Source organism: Phragmites australis, chromosome 1, assembly GCF_958298935.1.
Source record: "Phragmites australis chromosome 1, lpPhrAust1.1, whole genome shotgun sequence".
Taxonomy (NCBI): domain Eukaryota; kingdom Viridiplantae; phylum Streptophyta; class Magnoliopsida; order Poales; family Poaceae; genus Phragmites; species Phragmites australis.
In genome coordinates, this window is record NC_084921.1 from 49,270,331 (window position 1) to 49,289,773 (window position 19,443).

The 19,443-nt window shown below is 49.3% G+C and overlaps 1 protein-coding gene across 1 annotated transcript; it reads left to right on the forward strand.

Annotated features, from left to right (window-relative positions):
• Nucleotides 1-6,393: 6,393 nt before the first annotated feature.
• Nucleotides 6,394-10,153, forward strand: LOC133924607 (laccase-7-like). Its single transcript, XM_062370223.1, has 6 exons — nucleotides 6,394-6,637; nucleotides 7,022-7,173; nucleotides 7,833-8,077; nucleotides 8,190-8,312; nucleotides 8,600-9,508; nucleotides 9,583-10,153. The coding sequence occupies exons 1-6, from the start codon at nucleotides 6,557-6,559 to the stop codon at nucleotides 9,960-9,962; spliced, it is 1,890 nt and encodes a 629-aa protein (XP_062226207.1). The 5' UTR covers nucleotides 6,394-6,556; the 3' UTR covers nucleotides 9,963-10,153.
• The last annotated feature ends 9,290 nt before the right edge of the window (nucleotides 10,154-19,443 follow it).

The window sequence follows — 19,443 nt, forward strand, 5'->3', positions numbered from 1 at the left end:
AGACACTTGAGAAGACATCAAAGGCACCAAAGTGCTTAAAGTGATCATCCAAGACAATTAAGCACATGATTAGGAAGTGATTAGTGCTAATAGGCCTAGAGAGAGTTATTGTTAGGTGTTGCTGTCTAGAGAGAGGATTAAGGAGTGATCCTAACATGTACCAAGTGGTACGCTGATACCTTAGAGTCTTATTAACTCATCGGCACCTTGGGCCTTGGTGGCTCAAGCTTGTTGACCCTCCGACTTGGTGTGGAGCGGCGACAAGACTCTTGTACAAGGACACGGAGACCCTTGCCTTGGTAGTTCAAGCTCTAAAGTAAAGACGCTGACAAGTGATCGGAAGAGAGGCTTGTGGTGAATTCTTGCTTTAGTGGCTTGGTGGCTCAACCTACTTGAGGTTTAGGTGGCTCAAGGGCTGTGACCAGGTGCCATTCGGGAGCTATAGCCTAGGCGGTTGCTCCAACGTGGACTAGAGGTGCCGTTTATACCATCGATACCACATGATAAAAATCCCTTATGTCGAGTTTGTTCTCTCTATGTTATTTACGTTTCCACATTTACTTCTTGCAATATATCCTTGCATGTTTACCTTTATAGAGTTGTTTGCTAGGATTGGCTATAGGATGCAAACTTTTTGAACGGTAAAGTAGACACACTAGATAAATCTAGAGCACATTTAGATAGAAATTGATATAGGTTTATCTTGTGAAGTTTTTGGTGCTAACTAGTATTAAGTGTCCTAATTCACCCTCATCATAGGACATCACCGATCCTTTCACCGACAGACATCCAACACTAGAAATACCTCCAAAGCAATGCCTCTAAGGAGGACACGATGTCGAAAACACCGTCGTCGCTTGATCCAGCAAGGCAGATATGTGTTTTCACCCGGAGAACCCTCTAGAAGGGTGGGCCAAGCATGGGCACCATGGCAACGCCTCTAACGAAGGGAACGACACCCATGGAAGCCAGCGTTGCCTGAAGGCTTTCACCCAAAACCCTCGCACCTTCCCACCACACGTGTTTTATGCACACCAGACATCGGCTTGTGGAGACCGTCACTAGTCAGCGACTAGCACCAACACCACAAGCCCCACCCCCTCCTTGGGCCTCCTCGCCGTGTATATCCATAATCGCCTCTCACTCCACCTCTGTTGCGACCTCCACTACTTGGACGTCGCCTCCTCTTCCGCACAGGAGCTCCCGACCGTCACCGGTACTAGATCTGACTAGATCTGGCTGACCTCATGCGGATCCACCCATCACAAAGATCCGGTGAAGCGCGGCCTCCTCCCCATGCCATTTCCACATGCTAGAGATGCCTGCCGAAGCCAACTAGCTGCAGGTGATGACAAACTTGCCGAAGCCCTCATTCACGCAGATCTGCAGCTACAAGATGTTGCTGGTGGTGGTCTCCCGCACCGCGTAATCGACAATTAGGGAGACCCACTCCCCCTACTACTGCTGCCCCGCCACCACAGGCAACAGGCTTAGTAGATCCGCAGGAGAAGGAGAAGGCACGGCCTCGGCGAAGGACGACACCAGTGAGGGATAAGGTGCGGTGACCAAGAAGGCTAGTGAGGCCAACGTCACTAGAGGGAGGCGAACCGCGGGGGAAAGCCCCGCCACCGCTGTCCTTGCACCCGCGTGGGCTTCTGGCGACGCGATCGGGCGACAGCGAGGTGGGAGGGGTGGTTGGAGGGGGGCGATGCTAGGGTTTTGGTGTCACCCAAGCTACCCCTCCAGAGCGATGTGAGCGTCTTGTTAGGCTTGCATGTGAGAAAATTCTTCTTGATGTAATCCTTGATTGCTTTTGGACCAGTATGAGACTAGTTTCAGCTCGAAAGAACAATGTATTTTAGTCGTTCGTAAATAATTGTAAATTATATAGTCCACAATAATTTCTCACAATTCTAATTTGGCCATCTAAACCCCTTATTGTTGATACCTCTATGAATGTGTAGGTACTTAAATGACCATAGTGAAGGCATTCAAGCAAATGTCTTGAAAACACATGTTCAAGTAATACTGGGATTAAACTGAGAAATCCATAGTGCACTGTAATGAACATGACCCTCTTAAGGCATGTATGTGATTTTGGTGAGTAATGCCAACATAGTCAATGAGGCTAACATATTTGTTAAGTATATGCTTTAGTAGGTCTTATGGATGCAACACATGAAGAAGTCACCGAAGCCAGGACAAAGATTGGTTGAATTGGAGAAGTCCCAGGAAAAATAGTCACATTGGATGGTCCGACGATAGAGATGTTGTACACGCCGGAGCTTTTCAGCTCCTGGCACTTGTACATGTTAGATGGTCTGACGCTTGAAGTTGGCAATGCTGGAGTATTTCTGTCAGAGGGAAGAAAACCAAAGAACATGCCGGAAGGTCCGGTGATATGAAGTTGAATACGCTGGAGTATTTCTTACAGAGAAGGATGCAAGTGTGAAGTGTGAAGATCAACACGTCGGATGGTCCGACGCTCTGAAAGTCAACACGCTAGAGTATTCTATGCAGAGAAGAGTGAAGATCAACACACCAAATGGTCCGGTGCCCTAAAAATCAACATGCCGAAGTATTTTGTACATAGAAGAAGTGGCTCGGTCTAGCTCAAGTGTACACGATGGATGGTCTGGCGATGGAGCTGGCGAACACGCTGGAACATCCGGTGTTCACACAAGGTTTGAGTGGGGATTTAATGGCTAGTTTTTGAAGGATGTACACGTCGGATGGTCAGGTGAGTATAATGTTTTTTACACCGGATTATCCGACGTATACAGTAAAGTTGAGCCGTTGGGACAATGGCTAGTCCGTAGAGTTGAGGCTATAAATACTTCTTTACTCGGTCATTTAAAGGTGTTGGAGTCTAGAGGAAGCTCATATACAATAGTGAAGACATCCAAGTCACCAAAGTGCTAAAAGTGATCAGCAAAGGCATTTAAACACATGATTAGGAAGTGCTTAGTGCTAATAGGCTTAGGAGTGTTATTGCTAGGTGTGACTGCATAGAGAGGGGATCAAGGAGTGATCTTACATTGTACCAAGTGGTACGCCGACACCTTGGTCAATTGGTGGCTCAAGCTTGTTGACCCTCCGATTTGGTGTGAAGCGGTGACAAGAAGCTTGTATAGGGATGCAAAGACCCTGGCATTGGTGGCTCAAGCTCTAAGTGAAGACTACGACAAGTGACCGGAAGAGAGGCTTGGTGTGAGGCTTGTCTTTGTAGCTTGATGGCTCATGAGCCATGACCGGAAGAGTCTTAGCGACCGGAAACATATTCTTGGTGGAGCTCTAGCGTGGACTAGATGTGACGTTTATGTCATCGATATCACAGGATAAAAATTATTTGTGTCGGGTTTTCTTTCTCTACCCTATTTATGTTTTAGTTTTTTTTTTCTCGAACACGCAGAAGAGTTGTATGTCATTATATTAAGAAAAGAGGGTTCGAATACAAAGCCGTGCTGACGGTCGACCGGCTTAGTTTTAGGTTACATTCGCGCCGGGAGGTTTACGACCACGCGACGGGAAGAAGGAGACAATCAACCCACCAAGAGGCGCAATCCTATTGCTCCACCCTAACCCCAAAACCTAGCCTCATCAAAGATGTCCCGTACCAGGGCACTAATGCTAGGCCTATTACCCTCGAAGACACACTGGTTACAAAGTTTCCAAATCATCTATGCCACAAGGATCACAAGGGAGTTGAGCCCCTTGTGGCACTCCTTGGAGGCTCTGCGCGAAGCCCGCCGCCACCAGCTGTGAAAGTCGTTGTCGAGTCCTCCTAGAGCCAGGTCCTGTAGACCAACACGACACAGGGCTGTGAACCAGGTCTCCCTCGCGAACACATATTCCATCAGTAAGTGCTGCATGTTCTCATCCACCTGATCGCAGAGAGGGCAGCTCTGGGGGTGCTGGAGCCCACGACGTGGTAGCCGGTCTGCCGTCCAACACCTATTAAGGGTGGCCAGCCAGATGAAGTACTTCGCACGCAGAGATGCCTAAGTCTTCCAATCCTCCTGTAAGGCTCGAAGGAAACGGCGCCCGTGAAGAACCAGCGGTATGCCGAACGTGAGGAGAAGGTGGCTGACAAACAAGGAGTCCACTGGAGCTGATCCGGGCGTTCGACCTGCAGAACGACCCCCGGCAAGACTTCCCACAACTGCAGGTATTCCTGTAGCGCCGGCGCGGCCAAGGCACCACCGATATCACGCACCCAGGCATGATCCTGCAAGGCCTCGAAGATAGTACGTCTACAGAGCCAAATCCTTCAAGGATCTTCCGAAGAGCCAGCGATCGGACCAAAACAAGGTCGATCTACCATCTTCGACTATGGTCACCGTTGACAACTCAAAGAGCGCTCGGGCATTGGTGTGGACAGCAATATCAAATTGCGCCCATGGCCTATCCGGATGCGTTTTTTGCAGCCAGAGCCACCGGATCCAAAGGGACCAACCTAGCAGCTCCAAATTATGAAGGCCCAGGCCACCAAGCTCCAATGGCTGACAAACTCGGCTCCATGCCACCATGCAGTGACCACCTTGTACTTCTTTCCGACCTTTCCAGAGAAAAGCCCTCCGACGCTTATCGATGGCCTTGAGAACCCACTTGGGCACAGCAAGCGCCAGGAGCGTGTAGATCGGCACCGCCGTAAGCACCGCACGGACGAGAATGGATCTCCCTACCGTGTTCAAGAGCCCAGCCTTCCATCCCGGCAACAATCATCCAATTTGTCGAGCAGTGGTTGCAAATCCGCCTTACGAAGCTTGCGTATTGACAGCGGCAAGCCCAAGTATTTGCATGGGAAGGAAGTGACCGAGCACGGCAACTCCGAGCGAATAAGATCCAGGTCACTGTCAAGACATTGGATTGGAACCAAGGAGCTCTTGATCACATTGGTTTGCAGCCCGGACACGTCCCCAAAGCACTAAAGGATGGCCTTTGTGACGGATATGTCTTTGGGCTTCGGTTGAATGAAGAGGGTGACACGTTTTAGTATTTACATACTTGCAATTTACATTCATAGATAGGTTGCAATCTTTTTGAGCGGTATAGTAGACACACTAGATAAATCTAAAACATATTTAGATAGAAATTGATAGATTTATCTTGTGAAGTATTCGAGGCCATTTAGACTTTTAAGTGTCCTTATTCATTCCCTATCATAACATCATACATCCCTTCAGTCTACAAATGGGACAATGTTCTGAAAGGGACAGTGACATGTATTGTGATAAACTCAAGCCTGCCCATACCAGATGGCCAGCGCGTACAGGTTTCAGATGAGCAAAATACATCTGATTCTCTTGTTCAGGCACTCCTGTAATCTGACCCTGTGTGTAGCCGTCAGTTAGGTGCACAAGAGGTCGCCGTCGTGCATCGGTCTATTCAGAATTCAATCGTTTCTTTAGCTGGCTGGCACTCTCTGGATGCTCCCGGAAGTATATGCAAGGGAAAGAAAACGAGTTCTCTATACTCTATATGTTCTCCTGTATTGTTGCCCATATGTATATACATCAAAGCGTTATCCAACTACCGTCCCGTGACGTATAATTGGTTAATTTCTTCAGAAGTGCAGGAGATTCTTTGCTTCAGAAGGCTAAAAATTAGCAACCTCTTTTGATCTGACTTTTGTTCACCAACTCCACAGTCCATATATACCTCCCGGTCGAGTACAAGAGAGTGTACTAAACAAATTTTTTTTTTCGAGAAGGTACTAATCAATATTTGACAGCATACCAATGCTAGTGTACACTATATTCGACTCTGTGAGACCAAATTTGGGGGAATATCTGATTTTTTTGGAGTAAATTGTTGTCTAATAGCTAAGCTCCAGGATTACACCTTCAAATCACAAGCTAGGGTTACCTGGTTCAGGTGCAAGCTTTATGTACACCTCAGCTTGAGATCTGCTCTTCTTGACCCGGAAGGTGATTAGAGAAACTGAGAGACATGCGATTAGCTATTCCTGCAATGACGATTTCTCAGTTGTTGTTTTTCCATGTTTTTCTGATTGCAAACCTAGCTCGTACGCTAACCATGACAGTTCGTCACAAAACTATATCCGTAGCGTGCAGAGGTAAACTTCCTGATTGCCTCTGATGAAAACGGCATTGCGGACATGTCGGCAGTTCTAGCCAGGAAAGAGAAATCGACACTGTTCCATTGGATGTGCCAAGAATTTGAAACTGATATCAAAGCTAGACATGGACAAGTTAATCGTCAGATATTGGACGAGCTGGCATTAATTTCTATATCATTTGGTCAGGCCGCATAAAATAACTTGGAGCACTAACACCTAGGTTGTAAGCTGTGCGTGAGTGTGTGATCGCTAGAAGAAGCTTTATGTCGCGATCACGAAAACTGGATTATATACGGCAGTCCTACTCCTATCCAAGTGATTCCTCGAGAAGTTGCCGAAAGCCTTCTTGGTATATATACTTATCGTGTCTCTTCAAAGATTTTGCTATACAAGTTGCGCAGGATGACCAAGATAGCTTCGCCTCCTCTTCCTCCCTTCTATGCTGGGTGCTGAATTCTGCTCCACCTTCCATCCATGGTGCAGCTTGTGTTGGCTTTTGCGCTTCTTCTTGCCAGATCGGTGGCAGATGCGGCGACTGCAAACTACAAGTTCACAGTACTTCTCTCTCTCTCTCTTCCTCTCCGTGCTTTCATTCAGTAGAACTTAGAAGCCGAAGCCTTTAACGAGAAGGAGAAGACTAGCTTATTTCAGCGTGTTGTGTTTCCACAAGAACACGAGGTGTTAAGTGCGTGAAAGTACACTAGCAATCATGAATTCAGGATCAGATTGTGTCTTATGTGTGACAAAAATGGAGAACTCATACACCAAAAACACTGAACTTGCTGGTTGTTAGGAGAGATCAGTTACTTACATTTGGTGGCGCATCCTTATCTCTGCAATCCATGGCCAGCGGCCCCGAGATTGCGAAATGACCTGTTTATCTGTAATACTGATATACATCTACAATTTTTCTGAGTGTATCTGTAATGTTGATATTAGGTGGGGAGTATGAAAATCAGTCAGCTATGCAGCAGCACTGACATTATTGCGGTGAACGGCCAACTGCCAGGCCCGGCGATAGAAGTGAACGAAGGAGACGCGGTTGTCGTCAATGTCATCAACGCTTCACCTTACAACTTAACCATCCACTGGTAACTCATACTGCTACTTAAACATGAAACTTCTTCTTCTTCTTCTTCGAAAGACGGGAGGGCAGGGCTCTATCTGCTTTTCATTTGAAAAAAGAGGGTTCAGTCGCCAAAAAAATTAAAACAAAACAAAAAACCAGGGGATTGCAGTTGTTGCAACTTCTCTGTTTTTCTTGGAAGCATAAAGTGGTTTGTGACATAAGTCATGTAAGGTGGCGTAAGGGGCATTGCATCCCAGTGGTTTATTGGATTCTTGGATGCGTTGGCCTTGATAGGTTTATCTGATTTTTCTGAAAGCCGAAAGTGAAAAACCTCGGAAAAGGACATCCTACCTGTCGAAACACAGCCTCTAACGGTAGGGAAGCTCATCTTTATTCGCCAAGTGTAAATATGATAAGGCATATCTTCACAACTTTACAACCGAATATAGCCAAAAAGCTCACATAGTGAGACATGGAGTGGCATACAAAAGACTGTCAAGAATAGCATATCATCATAATCCCCATAAAAAGTAATAAAGTTTGAGCTAAAAGCATGGCTTTCCGACTGTGTTTTGCACTTGAAAAATACAAGATTGCTTCAGTGCACTTGACACTAGCAGCAGCACTCGAGCCTACCAGAGTTGGCTTAACAGTGTGTGCTGTCGCTGGAAAAATTGACAGGCATGGCGTCCTCCAGCTAATGACCCCGTGGGCGGACGGCCCGGACATGGTGACGCAGTGCCCCATCCAGCCCAACAGCTCGTACACGTACCGCTTCAACGTCCCCGGGCAGGAGGGCACGCTGTGGTGGCACGCCCACTCCTCCTCCCTGAGCGCGACGGTGCACGGCGCCTTCATCGTCAGGCCTAGGCGCGGCAACACCTACCCCTTCCCAGCGCCGGACAAAGAAGTCCCCATCGTACTTGGTAACCGGCGCTGTGTTGCACTGCATTTGGCCATTTGGCAGCCGCGCCGCATACAGCACAGAAAGAAGAATCTGACGTTTTTTTTGTTGTCTCTGGACGAGGCTGCCAACAGGCGAGTGGTGGAACCGGAATGTAGTCGATGTCGAGAGCGACGCCATCTTGGCCGGTCAGCTTCCTACCGAGTCCGACGCGTTCACCGTTAACGGCAAAACTGGCCAGCTCTACCAGTGCGCAAGTACGTATGCATTGCATCATCAGTTGGTAAATTGTAAATTGCAGTAACAGAGAGTCAGTCCCTGTTTGTTTTCCTGTGGGTCACAATATGAATTCTGTAAAGATGTTCTTTGGTATTAGATTGTGAAATTTTATTGTATAATTTGACTCGTGGATAGTGAAAATCAATTTTTAGATTATGATCGTTTATTTTTGCTTTTGTTTTTAAAGCTAAAATTTATAATCACTCATCAGAATAAAAAATAAACAAGACCTTAGTAACTAACTGATTGATGTTTGATTTTGTAGATGAGACGTTTACGGTGGACGTGGAGCCCAACACGAGGGTGCTGCTCCGGGTCATCAACGCCGGCCTCAACGCGCACCTCTTCTTCAAGCTGGCCGGGCACAACTTCACCGTCGTCGCCGTAGACGCGGGCTACACCTCCAACCTCAACACGGACACGCTCGTGATCGCGCCGGGCCAGACCGTCGACGCGCTCGTGTCCACCAACGCCGCGCCCGGGAGCTACTACATGGCGGTGCAGGAGCACAACACCCTGACCCCGTCGACGATGGCCGCCTCTGACACCACCACCGCCACGGCGATCCTACGATACAACGGCACGTCGGTCAACCCGCCCGCCATGCCCACCATGCCGGCCAGCTCGGACTCCGCGACGGCCAACGCCTTCTACTTCGGGCTGAGGGGCCTTGCCACGCCCGGCGCGCCAGCCGTGCCGTCGAAGGTGGACGTGAGCATGACCATCGAGCTGGCGCTCGGCCAGCTGCCGTGCGACCCGTCACAAACAAAATGCAATGGGAGCGCCGCCGCTGCGGCGATGAACGGCGTGTCGTTCCGCCTCCCGGCGCCGCAGACGTCCCTCCTGGGGGCATACGTCAACGGCATGTCGGGAGTCTACACGGCCGACTTCCCGGACGGCCCGCCGCCGAGCGGCACGCCGATGGCGGTGGGGACCAAGGTGAAGAAGCTCAAATACAACTCGGTTGTAGAGATCGTGCTGCAGAACCCGGCCGCCGTCCCGACGGAGAACCACCCGATCCACCTCCACGGCTTCAACTTCTTTGTGCTGGCGCAGGGGATCGGCAACTTCACCCCAGGCGTCAGCTACAACCTTGTCGACCCGGTGGCGCGCAACACCATCGCCGTGCCTGGCGGTGGCTGGGCCGTCATCCGCTTCGTCGCCAACAATCCAGGTACTCACTTCTTCTCGTCCTTTTGGGCCAACTGGATGGGCTGAAACTGTTGTGTTGATTTGGACTCGACGCAGGCATGTGGTTCTTCCATTGCCACCTGGACCAGCATGTGCCCATGGGCCTCGGCATGGTGTTTGAAGTGGAGAGCGGGACGACACCCGGCTCGACCCTGCCTCCGCTGCCTGCTGATTGGGTGGGAGTATGTGACGCGCAGCACTACGCGGCCGCGGTGGAAGCGCCAGCACCAGCAGAAGCGCCGCGGGCGGTGGAAGCGCCAGCACCAGCAGAAGCGCCGCGGGCGGTGGATCACAAACCGTCGCCCACCCTTCCTCAGGGCAGGGAGCACACTTCACTTCCCTCTAATTCCGCTGCTGGACCGGAAGCTGTTGGGCATTTCACTTGTTTCTTCTGTTTAATTCTTCTTTTATTTGTTCTTCATGAACAGAAGGTCTAGTCCATTATACTTAATATATACCCGCTCAAAAGATTACAGTTTTGTTCCTCCGTGTAAGTAAAGGGAGCATTGTTTTCTGTTTTTAAGTTTTTATCGATGTGTATATGAATTTGATTTGATGTAAGTGTTCTCATTTCCTTCATTCTCCTCCCTGGGGAAGATGTGCATAACAAAGTTTAGAGTTCAGATCATTTGACTGTGTATTCACGATTACGCACTGATATAGACAAATAGTACTACACTATGAAGTGCATGATGTTGCAATCTTTGAAAAATTCTACGTTCCAACAACTGAATTTGCCGCGTTGAGATAATATTTCGCTTAACTGGAGCCCGAAGGGCAACTTCCGAAGAGGTCATCACCGAAGGACCTAGTCATCTCACGACATTCTTGCCCATTTGCTAGCTTTATTCTTCTTTGATTCAAGAGGCAACCATATCTTGCCATCGTCAATGCTGCATCGCTTAAAGAAGTTTTTTTTTTCTCGAAGGAACTTTTTTTTCTAGAAGGAACTTCAAAAAGGACAGGGAGTTATTGCAATTCAGAATAGAGTTGATCTATTTTATAAGTAAAATTGAACCGAAAACCTTACAACCACACGGTTTATTAGAAGAAAAACTTGCGAAAAACCCTGACAACGACAGAAAAAGACCGGGACGACCATCTAGGGTGACTCACCACCACTCACTAACAACCTACAAATGACAGAGCCCGACATGAGTCGTTGTTGCTAGGCATATCAGAAGCGACAAAGCAGCTCTGATCTTCCACGGTAGACCTCAGCCTCTACCTCCTTATCGTCGCACCCAGACACACAGCTACCACCAACACCCGCGAGAACGAGCTTGCCGCATGTCATTGTTACCAAGTTTTGTCGCACCCCACGATGGAGCAGCTCCAACTTCACTCAACATGCACCCTCCATAGGTGCCAGCCATCTATTATGAAGCATGAGGCGGTTCCGACGGGGTAGAGGCCTCGTCGAACATCCTAGCCATGAGACTAACCAGCCCCCAACAACAGTGTGGGACCTCCAAGGCGACACCTTCAAGGAGGAGCGACGCCAAGGCATCATCGTCGCCCGTCCAGGAATTGGACAGAGCTTTCACCCTGAGAGTCTCGTAGGGTGAGTGGGGGAGGCCCCGCAATAATGCCCTCGTAGGGGAGAACAGCGTCCGAGAGCGTCGTCGTTGTTGGCACTAGCGAAATGGCAGGCTAGGATTTCGCCTAGAGCCTTCCCACCCTCTCTGCTACGAAGATCCACGACCTGCCTGAAAGTGCCTAGAGGGGGGTGAATAGGCTTTTCTGAAAAATAAAACTAAACAGCGGATTAAAAGCTGCTAGATACTCCGGTGAAGGTCGGATACTCCGGTCAGTCCGGAGTATCCGGTCTAGTCCGGAGTCTCCGGTCTATACAGGATATCAAGAATAACTATGAATTAGAGTGAGCAGCTAGAATCTAAAGGTGACACTAGTTCTACTAGATATCATAAAGCTTAAACAACAATAAATACTAGTAAGATGATCACTAAGACAATTTATATGTAAATTTTCAAATCCACACGATTAAGTAAATTGCACAAATAAAAATGCAAGGGATTATCCCGGAGTTCGGCCACCTCACAAAGAAGTGCCTACGTCTCCGTTGAGGAGCTCACAAAGAGCCGAGTCTTTTCCAACCCTATCCTCTTCTAGCGACCACAAAGATCAAACTAGAAATTTCTTACTCAATTTGAAGTCGATTACAAACTTTCCGTGGCACTCCACAAAGGTTGGGTGCTCTACAGGCGACGCCTTGCCGTCTAGAAGCACAAAGCTTCAAGAGAAAAGATCACATCGAATGCTCGATGAAGAACTCAATGCTCAAGTGCCTTAATCTCACTCCAAACCCAAACTCACTAAATTTTTGCAAAACTTAGCACTAGAGGTGGTTGGAGAGATTTTTAATGCTCTTGGAATGCTCAAGGAGTCTAGAGTTCAGCAGCAACAGCAAGCCTTTAATGCCATGGGGTGTGGAAGTATATATAGCCCTCTCTCAAAAACTAGTCGTTACTGTTCTGACAGACCTAACCCGGAGTATCCGGTGAACACCGGAGTATCCGGTCTCAATTCCAAAAACGGCATCAGAACGGTCACAAAACGTGTCAGAACTAGCTGTTATAATTCTGTTAAGTTACCAGAGTCTCCGGTGAACACCGGAGTCTCCGATCCTGACAGGGCTACCACTCAGACTAAGTATGGAGACTTGCTGGACCCTCCGGCTTCTCCAGGTACCGGAGTATACGGTGAACACCGGAGACTCCGGTCTTTTTCAACAAAAATAAATGCATAACCGATCGACCTCTGACGGAGTCTCCCTCGGAGACTCCGGCCTTAAAACTCACCAACTACCGGAGTATCCGGTGAACACCGAAGACTTCGGTCTTTTTCAACAAAAATAAATGCCTAACCGATAGACCTTTGGCGGAGTCTCCAAGGGAGACTCCGGCCTTAAAACTCACCAACTACCGGAGTATCCGGTGAACACCGGAGACTCCGGTCTTTTTCAATAAAAAATAAAATGGAACCGAGCACCCTCTGTCGGAGTCTGACTCGGAGACTCCGGACTAAATACTAAGGATCGAAGTATTCGGTGAACACCGGAGACTCCGGACTCAGTAAACTTCTGTTAAACAACCCGGTGTCCGTAGGTGAGTGTGTCTCTCAACTTATTGGTTCTAAAGGATATCTTGAGCATTGAGATACTAAACAAGCAATCAAATGCAACCCTCTTAATAGAGCGGCTATCCTAGACTCAATTTTAAAAATAGAGAAATTTAAATCCTATTGAGTACTCCTAGTTGCTTCTCCTTTCTTTTCGAAGGGCGTCAAACGTCATATGTCTTCTCAATTTAGACTTAGACTTGTTCATGACTTAGATAAACATATTAGATGCTTAATCGTTTTGTCATCAATGAGCCAAAACCCATTTAGGGGGCCTAGATGCACTTTCACTGCCACTACTGGCTTGTCGCCCACCGTGGCCTCCACCATGAGCAAGTGGCCGTCACCATCGTTGACGCCTCACGTTGTCGAGGACGTGGTCCCACGCTGTTGGTGAGCTGACCCCTCGAACGCATGCGGCTGCCATCCACAAACCAAACCACGTCTGCCTGCTGCCCTTGCACCGTAGCAGCCTCATGTTCACACCGTCGAGATGCCCCCGTGCTCAGGCGCTGCCCATCCCGAGCGCTCGAAGCGCACGACCACCACTGCACGTTGTTGTGCACGCTCCCCAGACGTCATACATCACCATCACCCTTCATCATTGCCACCGTGGGCACACGCCATGGCCCCGACATCATCGTGTGCCTTGTGGCAACATGCTGCCACGCTCGCCACCCCGTCGTCGCCCACCATGCCCTTCGGGACTGAGCTCGTCCCCGGCTGGATCCACCGCGGGGGCTCCAGATCCGGTCGTGGAGGCCCCGAATCCAGCCGCTGTCCTCATGGCCATAGCCACCGCAAAATCTTTGCCGCTGCCGCTATCATCACCTCGCGTCCGATGCCATGACGCCCGTGCGCCACTCGCGATCTAGATTTGGGAAGGGGTTAGCCCTGCCACCGCCGTCCTTGGATTATCATGCTTTCGGTGGCCTGCTTAGGTAGCGGAGAGGCGGAAGGGGAGAAGGGAGGGGGGCAGGTGGCGGTGTGCCTTGGGAGCCCCCGTGCCACCCCTAGGAGCGATGTGGAGGCCTAGTTGCAGTCGAGCATCACTTAAAGAAGTATTCATCGCCACGGTTTCTTAGTCTGCCTTGGTCTTTTGTGTATAAATGGCATAGCATCGTGGTCATACTTTGGATCAATTCAGGGATAATCTGGGATTCTATCTTAGGACGTCAAAAAACATACAAGAAAGTGTCGTTCTATACTAAATTGATCTAATCGGTTCTTAGCAACCTTATGAAACTTTGAATTGTATATATACTTCAGCAAGGAATCCTAGCTAACTAAATAAATCCATCGATATTAGCATTTGTCCTGCACTGAAAAACACACATGTTTACTTTGGAATTGGACTGGCAATCATATTTGAGTTTGCTGACGTTGGTAAGGAAGAGGTAGCGAGGAGATCGCATGGTTCATGGGATTTTTGGAAGATGCTCAACCTTTTGGCACCGGCGATGTCGTCATCGTCGGTGGCCGAGATTCCATCAAGGAAATCTACCGCTTCTCTTTCCACTGGAGTAGAGGAGGATGACGGGTGGACTCCGGTGGCTCTTCTTCGCGCGGCCAAATCCAACACCGATCCTTCGCATGATCTTCACGCTACTGGATCAGGGTCTCAGTTCTGACCCATCGCGGACGAGGGTGATTCGGAGGATGAAGAGGAACCATCATCAATCACAGCGTCAAGCTTGCTTCAGTCGGCGGAGGAGGAAGGATTTACGGTGCAAGAGGTCTTGCAGGCAGAAGCGGTGTTGGAGAGGCCAGCTGACATGGCAAAAGTGGTCGCGGAGGAGTCTCCAGAGAGCATCAAACCTAAGGTTTATTTGGCACGCAGACTTGTCTCGGCAATGGTCAAGAATTGGTCCCGACGTGATCTGAGGCCACAAGCTAGACTTTCAATGCCGGTTACGCTAGGCGATGTGGTCGTCAAGGATCACCGCATGACCTTAGCCTTTCATCCAGTTTCTACCTTGAGGGATATAGTGCGTTGTCAAGATGACAACAGGACTACCATGGCGAAACCTGAGGTAGACAAAGCTGTTTAAATTTCGAATTCATCAGGTCATCCAGATCCTCAAAAATCGGTGATTAATAGATCTAGTCCCACGCCATCTGTCTTGGTTCACGGTGGATCCAGGCCAATTTTCTTTACATGTTCCATTGCTCTAGGTCATTTGTACGCTCGCAAGGGGGTCTTGCCTAGGGCTTTCAAGGAAAGTACAGTGGCTAATCGTATTGCTCTCCTAGGTCAACTCGGGGCGTGTGCTGAGTCTCAACCCAAGTACGCGGAGATCATCCGATACGGCATGATGTTTGGAGGCAACCATGGAAGGGCGAGTGGCGTTGGTGGTGACAGAGGCGGTTTTGGACGCGACTGTGGTGATCAGGGTGCTTTCAATCAGCACGGCTATGGCTATAACAGGAAAACTTCAACCAAGAAGGTTTTGAGGACAATGGTTTTGGCTACGGCGGCAATTTCGGTGGTGGAGGCGACGGATGGGGACGCTTTGGTGGACCGAGTTTCAATCCTGGATATGGCAGTTACGGGCCGGGCTATGGTGGTGGTCACCGAGGCGTGTTCTGGAGTCGTAGCTGATGGGGTTTTGCACCTCACCGTGGCGCTGGAGGTCGTCATCCTCAGGGTCATGGCCAGGGCCATGGCGGTGCCGTTCAATATCCACAGACAGGTATTCATCTTCAGCAGCATGCAGGCACGCAGACCGTGATGGCTGCTCCTACGCCAATAGGACCTCAAGCTACACACCAGGTGGTGCCACCAATTTCGGTGTCGGTCGTCGTGGCTACTGTCGTGTTCCTGGTGACTGGTGTGGCACATCTGTCGTAGTTAGGGTCCACGTCTATGGTGGGTGCCCCATGCGGACAACAACCATCACCAGAGGCTGTGAAAGGCTCTGTTATCGGGCCAGAGCAGACGCAAGTGGCATCGAACGAGTAGGCCAAGCTACTAGCAGCTGCTTATGTGCCAATGTCTGCAGCAACGCAGGCAAATGTGGGTGGAGACAGTGTGCAAATGACTCAGCTTGTGACAACAGTGCCTCATCAAGGTCAATCTTCAGCGGCAGCCGATGGGTAGAATTTGTTGGGGGAGGGGGGGATCCGATGAATTTGTGCTTAGCTACCAATGTTTTGGACAATGCACCTGGTGCAGCTCTGGAAGTGGGCATGTCTTCGATGACTGGAAAATCAAAGAAAAGTTATTGCTTCGTGATGCACTAAGGGTCATTTTTAAACACAGTGTACGGCAGATCTTCTCTGCGATATTTGTGAAGGTGATGATCATGTTGCTCAAAGGTGCCCAGTTCTTAAAGAACCCCGCATGATTGCTCAATCTGTGGGGTATGTAGCCAAGGGTCTTGGTTTTTATTACATTCCACATGCTCCCATCCCGAATGTAAAAAATGATCACAAGACTGCTTTGGTGGTGCTTGGTGGGAAGATTACTTCAGAGCAGCTCGTTGCCCACCTTCAGTTGTTAGTGCCTGGAAGATGGAGTTGGGAAGTTCAAGAACGAGATGAAAACTCGTATGCGGTTCCTTTCCCTTCGAAGACTGAGCTTCAGATGGCTATAGCGTATGAAGGGGCAGAGTTGAAGGATTTAGGAGTCAAATTGATATTTGAGGAATTTACTGCAATTCAGGAGGGTACTATTCTTCCCTAGGTTTGGTTGCGTGTTAAAGGCTTATCAAAGGAGTTGCGCACTTTCCAAACTCTTTAGACCATAGGTACTATGTTTGGAGCAACTCAAAAGGTAGATATGGTTACCACGAACAAAAATAGCTTTTGGAGATTATTTGTTGTAGTTTTAAACCCTACACTCATTCCTAATCAAATGGATGTAGTGATCGGTAATCTTTTTTTTTTTGAGCTATCTTTTGAAGTGGAACGGGACAAAGAGCTCAAGGATTCTTCTTTCATGGACACTGATCAGGAGGGTAATGATAGGGAGGATGGGGCGAATGTTGATCTCTCTAAGAATGACAAGCAAGATAGAGGATTGAAAAGAGCAAAAAATGTGCCAGGAGGTGAGCCACAAATGAAGTCTCGTGAGAATGTTTCCGCAATGGATGGCCACATGATGGAGCGCCTTTCTTTGTGTAACTCTTCATTGTGCATTTTGTGTAACTCTTCATTGTACATTTGATTGTTCAATGCAAAGTGTATGAAATCCTAGATAGGGTTATGGAGAAGATATTGGGTGAATGTGCTGATAAAGTCCTTGTGTAGGGAGAGGAGTAAGTGATGTTAGAAGAGGTGATGTCAACTGAGGTTCATGGCATTCTGGAGGAGCAGGCGGCAGGGTTTTGCATGAAATCTAACTCGGTTTTGCAAGACTTTTGCCTTGATGCTCAACCGGTGCAACCATTTGAGTAGGACAGGGAGGTGGGTGTGCTGCCTGCAGCCTCCACAGAATTTGGGCAATCTTTGGATGTTAAAGAGCTATTCCCTGGTGACTTTTCTCTCCTGGCAGGCCCATCTGGTTCACGGGGGGGGGGGGGGGGGGGGGTTCCACGCGTCTGCAAGGGGGTGCTGCTCCGGCTGATGGTCCAACTGTGGAAGCCTCGGCTCAACCAGTGGTTGTTGGCAGTCAGGCTCTTGAAGGTGATGCATCATGCTCTGCTAAGATGGTAGATCACTCGATGAAGCGTGCTAAAGGGTCTGGCCTGCTTGCTAGGTGACAGGCCTCAACTGGCGGGTCATGCACGGTCAGCTCTAGAAGGTCCAATACTTCCATAGTGCCTGTGAGCCTAATGTCTACACTGCTCAAACGCAGCAAGCGGAGGGCAGAGACCTTGGATGACAATACGATGCAACATGCTGTCCGCTTGGTGGCTAAAAGGAACTTGGAACTTGATGAGGGAATCCAACTCTATCCTTTCTTTCTCTGATAAGGGGTTTCTTGGGGCACAATATCGATGAATCAGTTGCGCTTATTAAGAGGGTTGAGGAGTCTAGGTTATTTTCTACGCCACAAAAACTTGATAAGCTAAGTAAAAATGTAGAAGAAGAAGTCTTAGATGACGAAGATTGTGACTTCGATAACCTTCTTCTTGGTCATCTTTGTGGTGGTTTAACAGAAGAGGTTATGGATGAGCATGTGGATATGTTAAGTAGTGATTCTGCTAACATCCCTGGAAAGAAGACGAGTAAGTCTTTGAAGGAGAAAAAGTCGGTAGCAGAAAGAATGCTACCAAAAAACTTGTTATGTATAAATGAAAGGAATATTCTGGAATATTAGAGATCTTAGAGATATGGTTAAATATATATTCCTACGAGATACTTCTAGAGAGGATCATCTGGATTTCATTGCAATTCTTGAAACTAACCGAAAGCATTTTTCAGACGATTGTCTTGATGCTTTTTATGGGGGAAGAGAAAATTTTTGGCATTGGACATAACCAAGGGGTAGATCAGGAGGTATTCTTTTAGAGTAAATCTAGCTTTTTTATATTTGCGCTATATCTTTTGGTGACTTTTACATCAAGTTTACACTTCGAAACAAAGTTGGTGGTTTTCATTAGGTCCTGGTAGCTGTATATGGTTGTCGGAGGGTTAACTCATATCGCAGGGATCCTGAGGGACCCCTTTTTAGAGATTCGGCCGGGGGGATGATTCTGGATCCGCCTTGGATGATGAGACAGGTGGGAACCGATCGGGCCGGTGAACACTAAGAAAGACTATAGGGATTTAGACAGGTTCGGGCCGCGCGGAGGCGTAATACCCTACTCCTGTGTGTATGCTATTGTATTATGAGGGCTCTTGGAACGCTCTTTCTGGATCTCCAACGCCCCGGAGCTGGGGGTGGTATTACAATGGTATTTCTTGTCTATCTATTTGGAGCCCGGGTCTTCAAGTGCCGGACTCTCTGAGCTTGACGAACTTCCCCTCTGAGAGCTTGCGGAGCGTCCCGTCTTCCAGTCTGTCTATCGAGTCTCTGGGGCTCAGCCTGACCTCCCGAGAGAGTCTATCTAGTCCGCCCCTCCCTTTTTCTGATGGAGTGCTCCCCCTCTTATACAACTGGGGGAGGCTTGCGTGCCCAGCCGGGGGCACAAGTTCCCGTAATCATAAATAGAGAGCAGCTATCCTGACGCTACAGTTTGATATCACAGGGGTTGACTACACGCTCCCTGAGCTGTCCCGTCGGCCTTCACGTCCCAGCTTTAGCAGACGCAGGGGAGGGGGCCCACCGGGCAGCCTCTGAGCTGCCCCGCACGCCGCTGGGTCAGAGGGAGTCTGACACAGCAGGGGGGCAGGCGATAAGTCTTGCTGCATTGAATGCTCCCACACCTCCCTGCCAGGCGGTGGCAGAGACTGACGATAAGCGTGGGGGAGTGGTCGGAAGTGACAGGCCCTGCTCCTGTTGAGGCAGCATCGGGCCTCCCACCGATTGACATCTCACCGCTGAGCCCTTGTGGGGTCCAGCGGCAAGGGGCTTCTAACGTCGTCGGGGGACTATGGGTGCTCGGGAGCTATGCCCGAGCACCCTCTTCCCGGTACTGTTCATCTTGGGTCGTCGGGGGACTCGGGTGCCCGGGGGCCACTACTCCTGGCCCCGAGCACCCTCTCCCGGTACTGTTGACTTCGTGTCCTCGGGGAGCTCGGGTCCTCAGGGAACCGAATGCTCGGGGGTCACTGCTCTTGGCCCCGAGCACTCTGCCGGTATTGTTCATGTCGGGTCGTCGAGGGACTCCGAGCACTCGGGGGCCGCTGACCCGGGCCCCGAGCACTCCTTCCCGGAATTTGGCTTCTCTT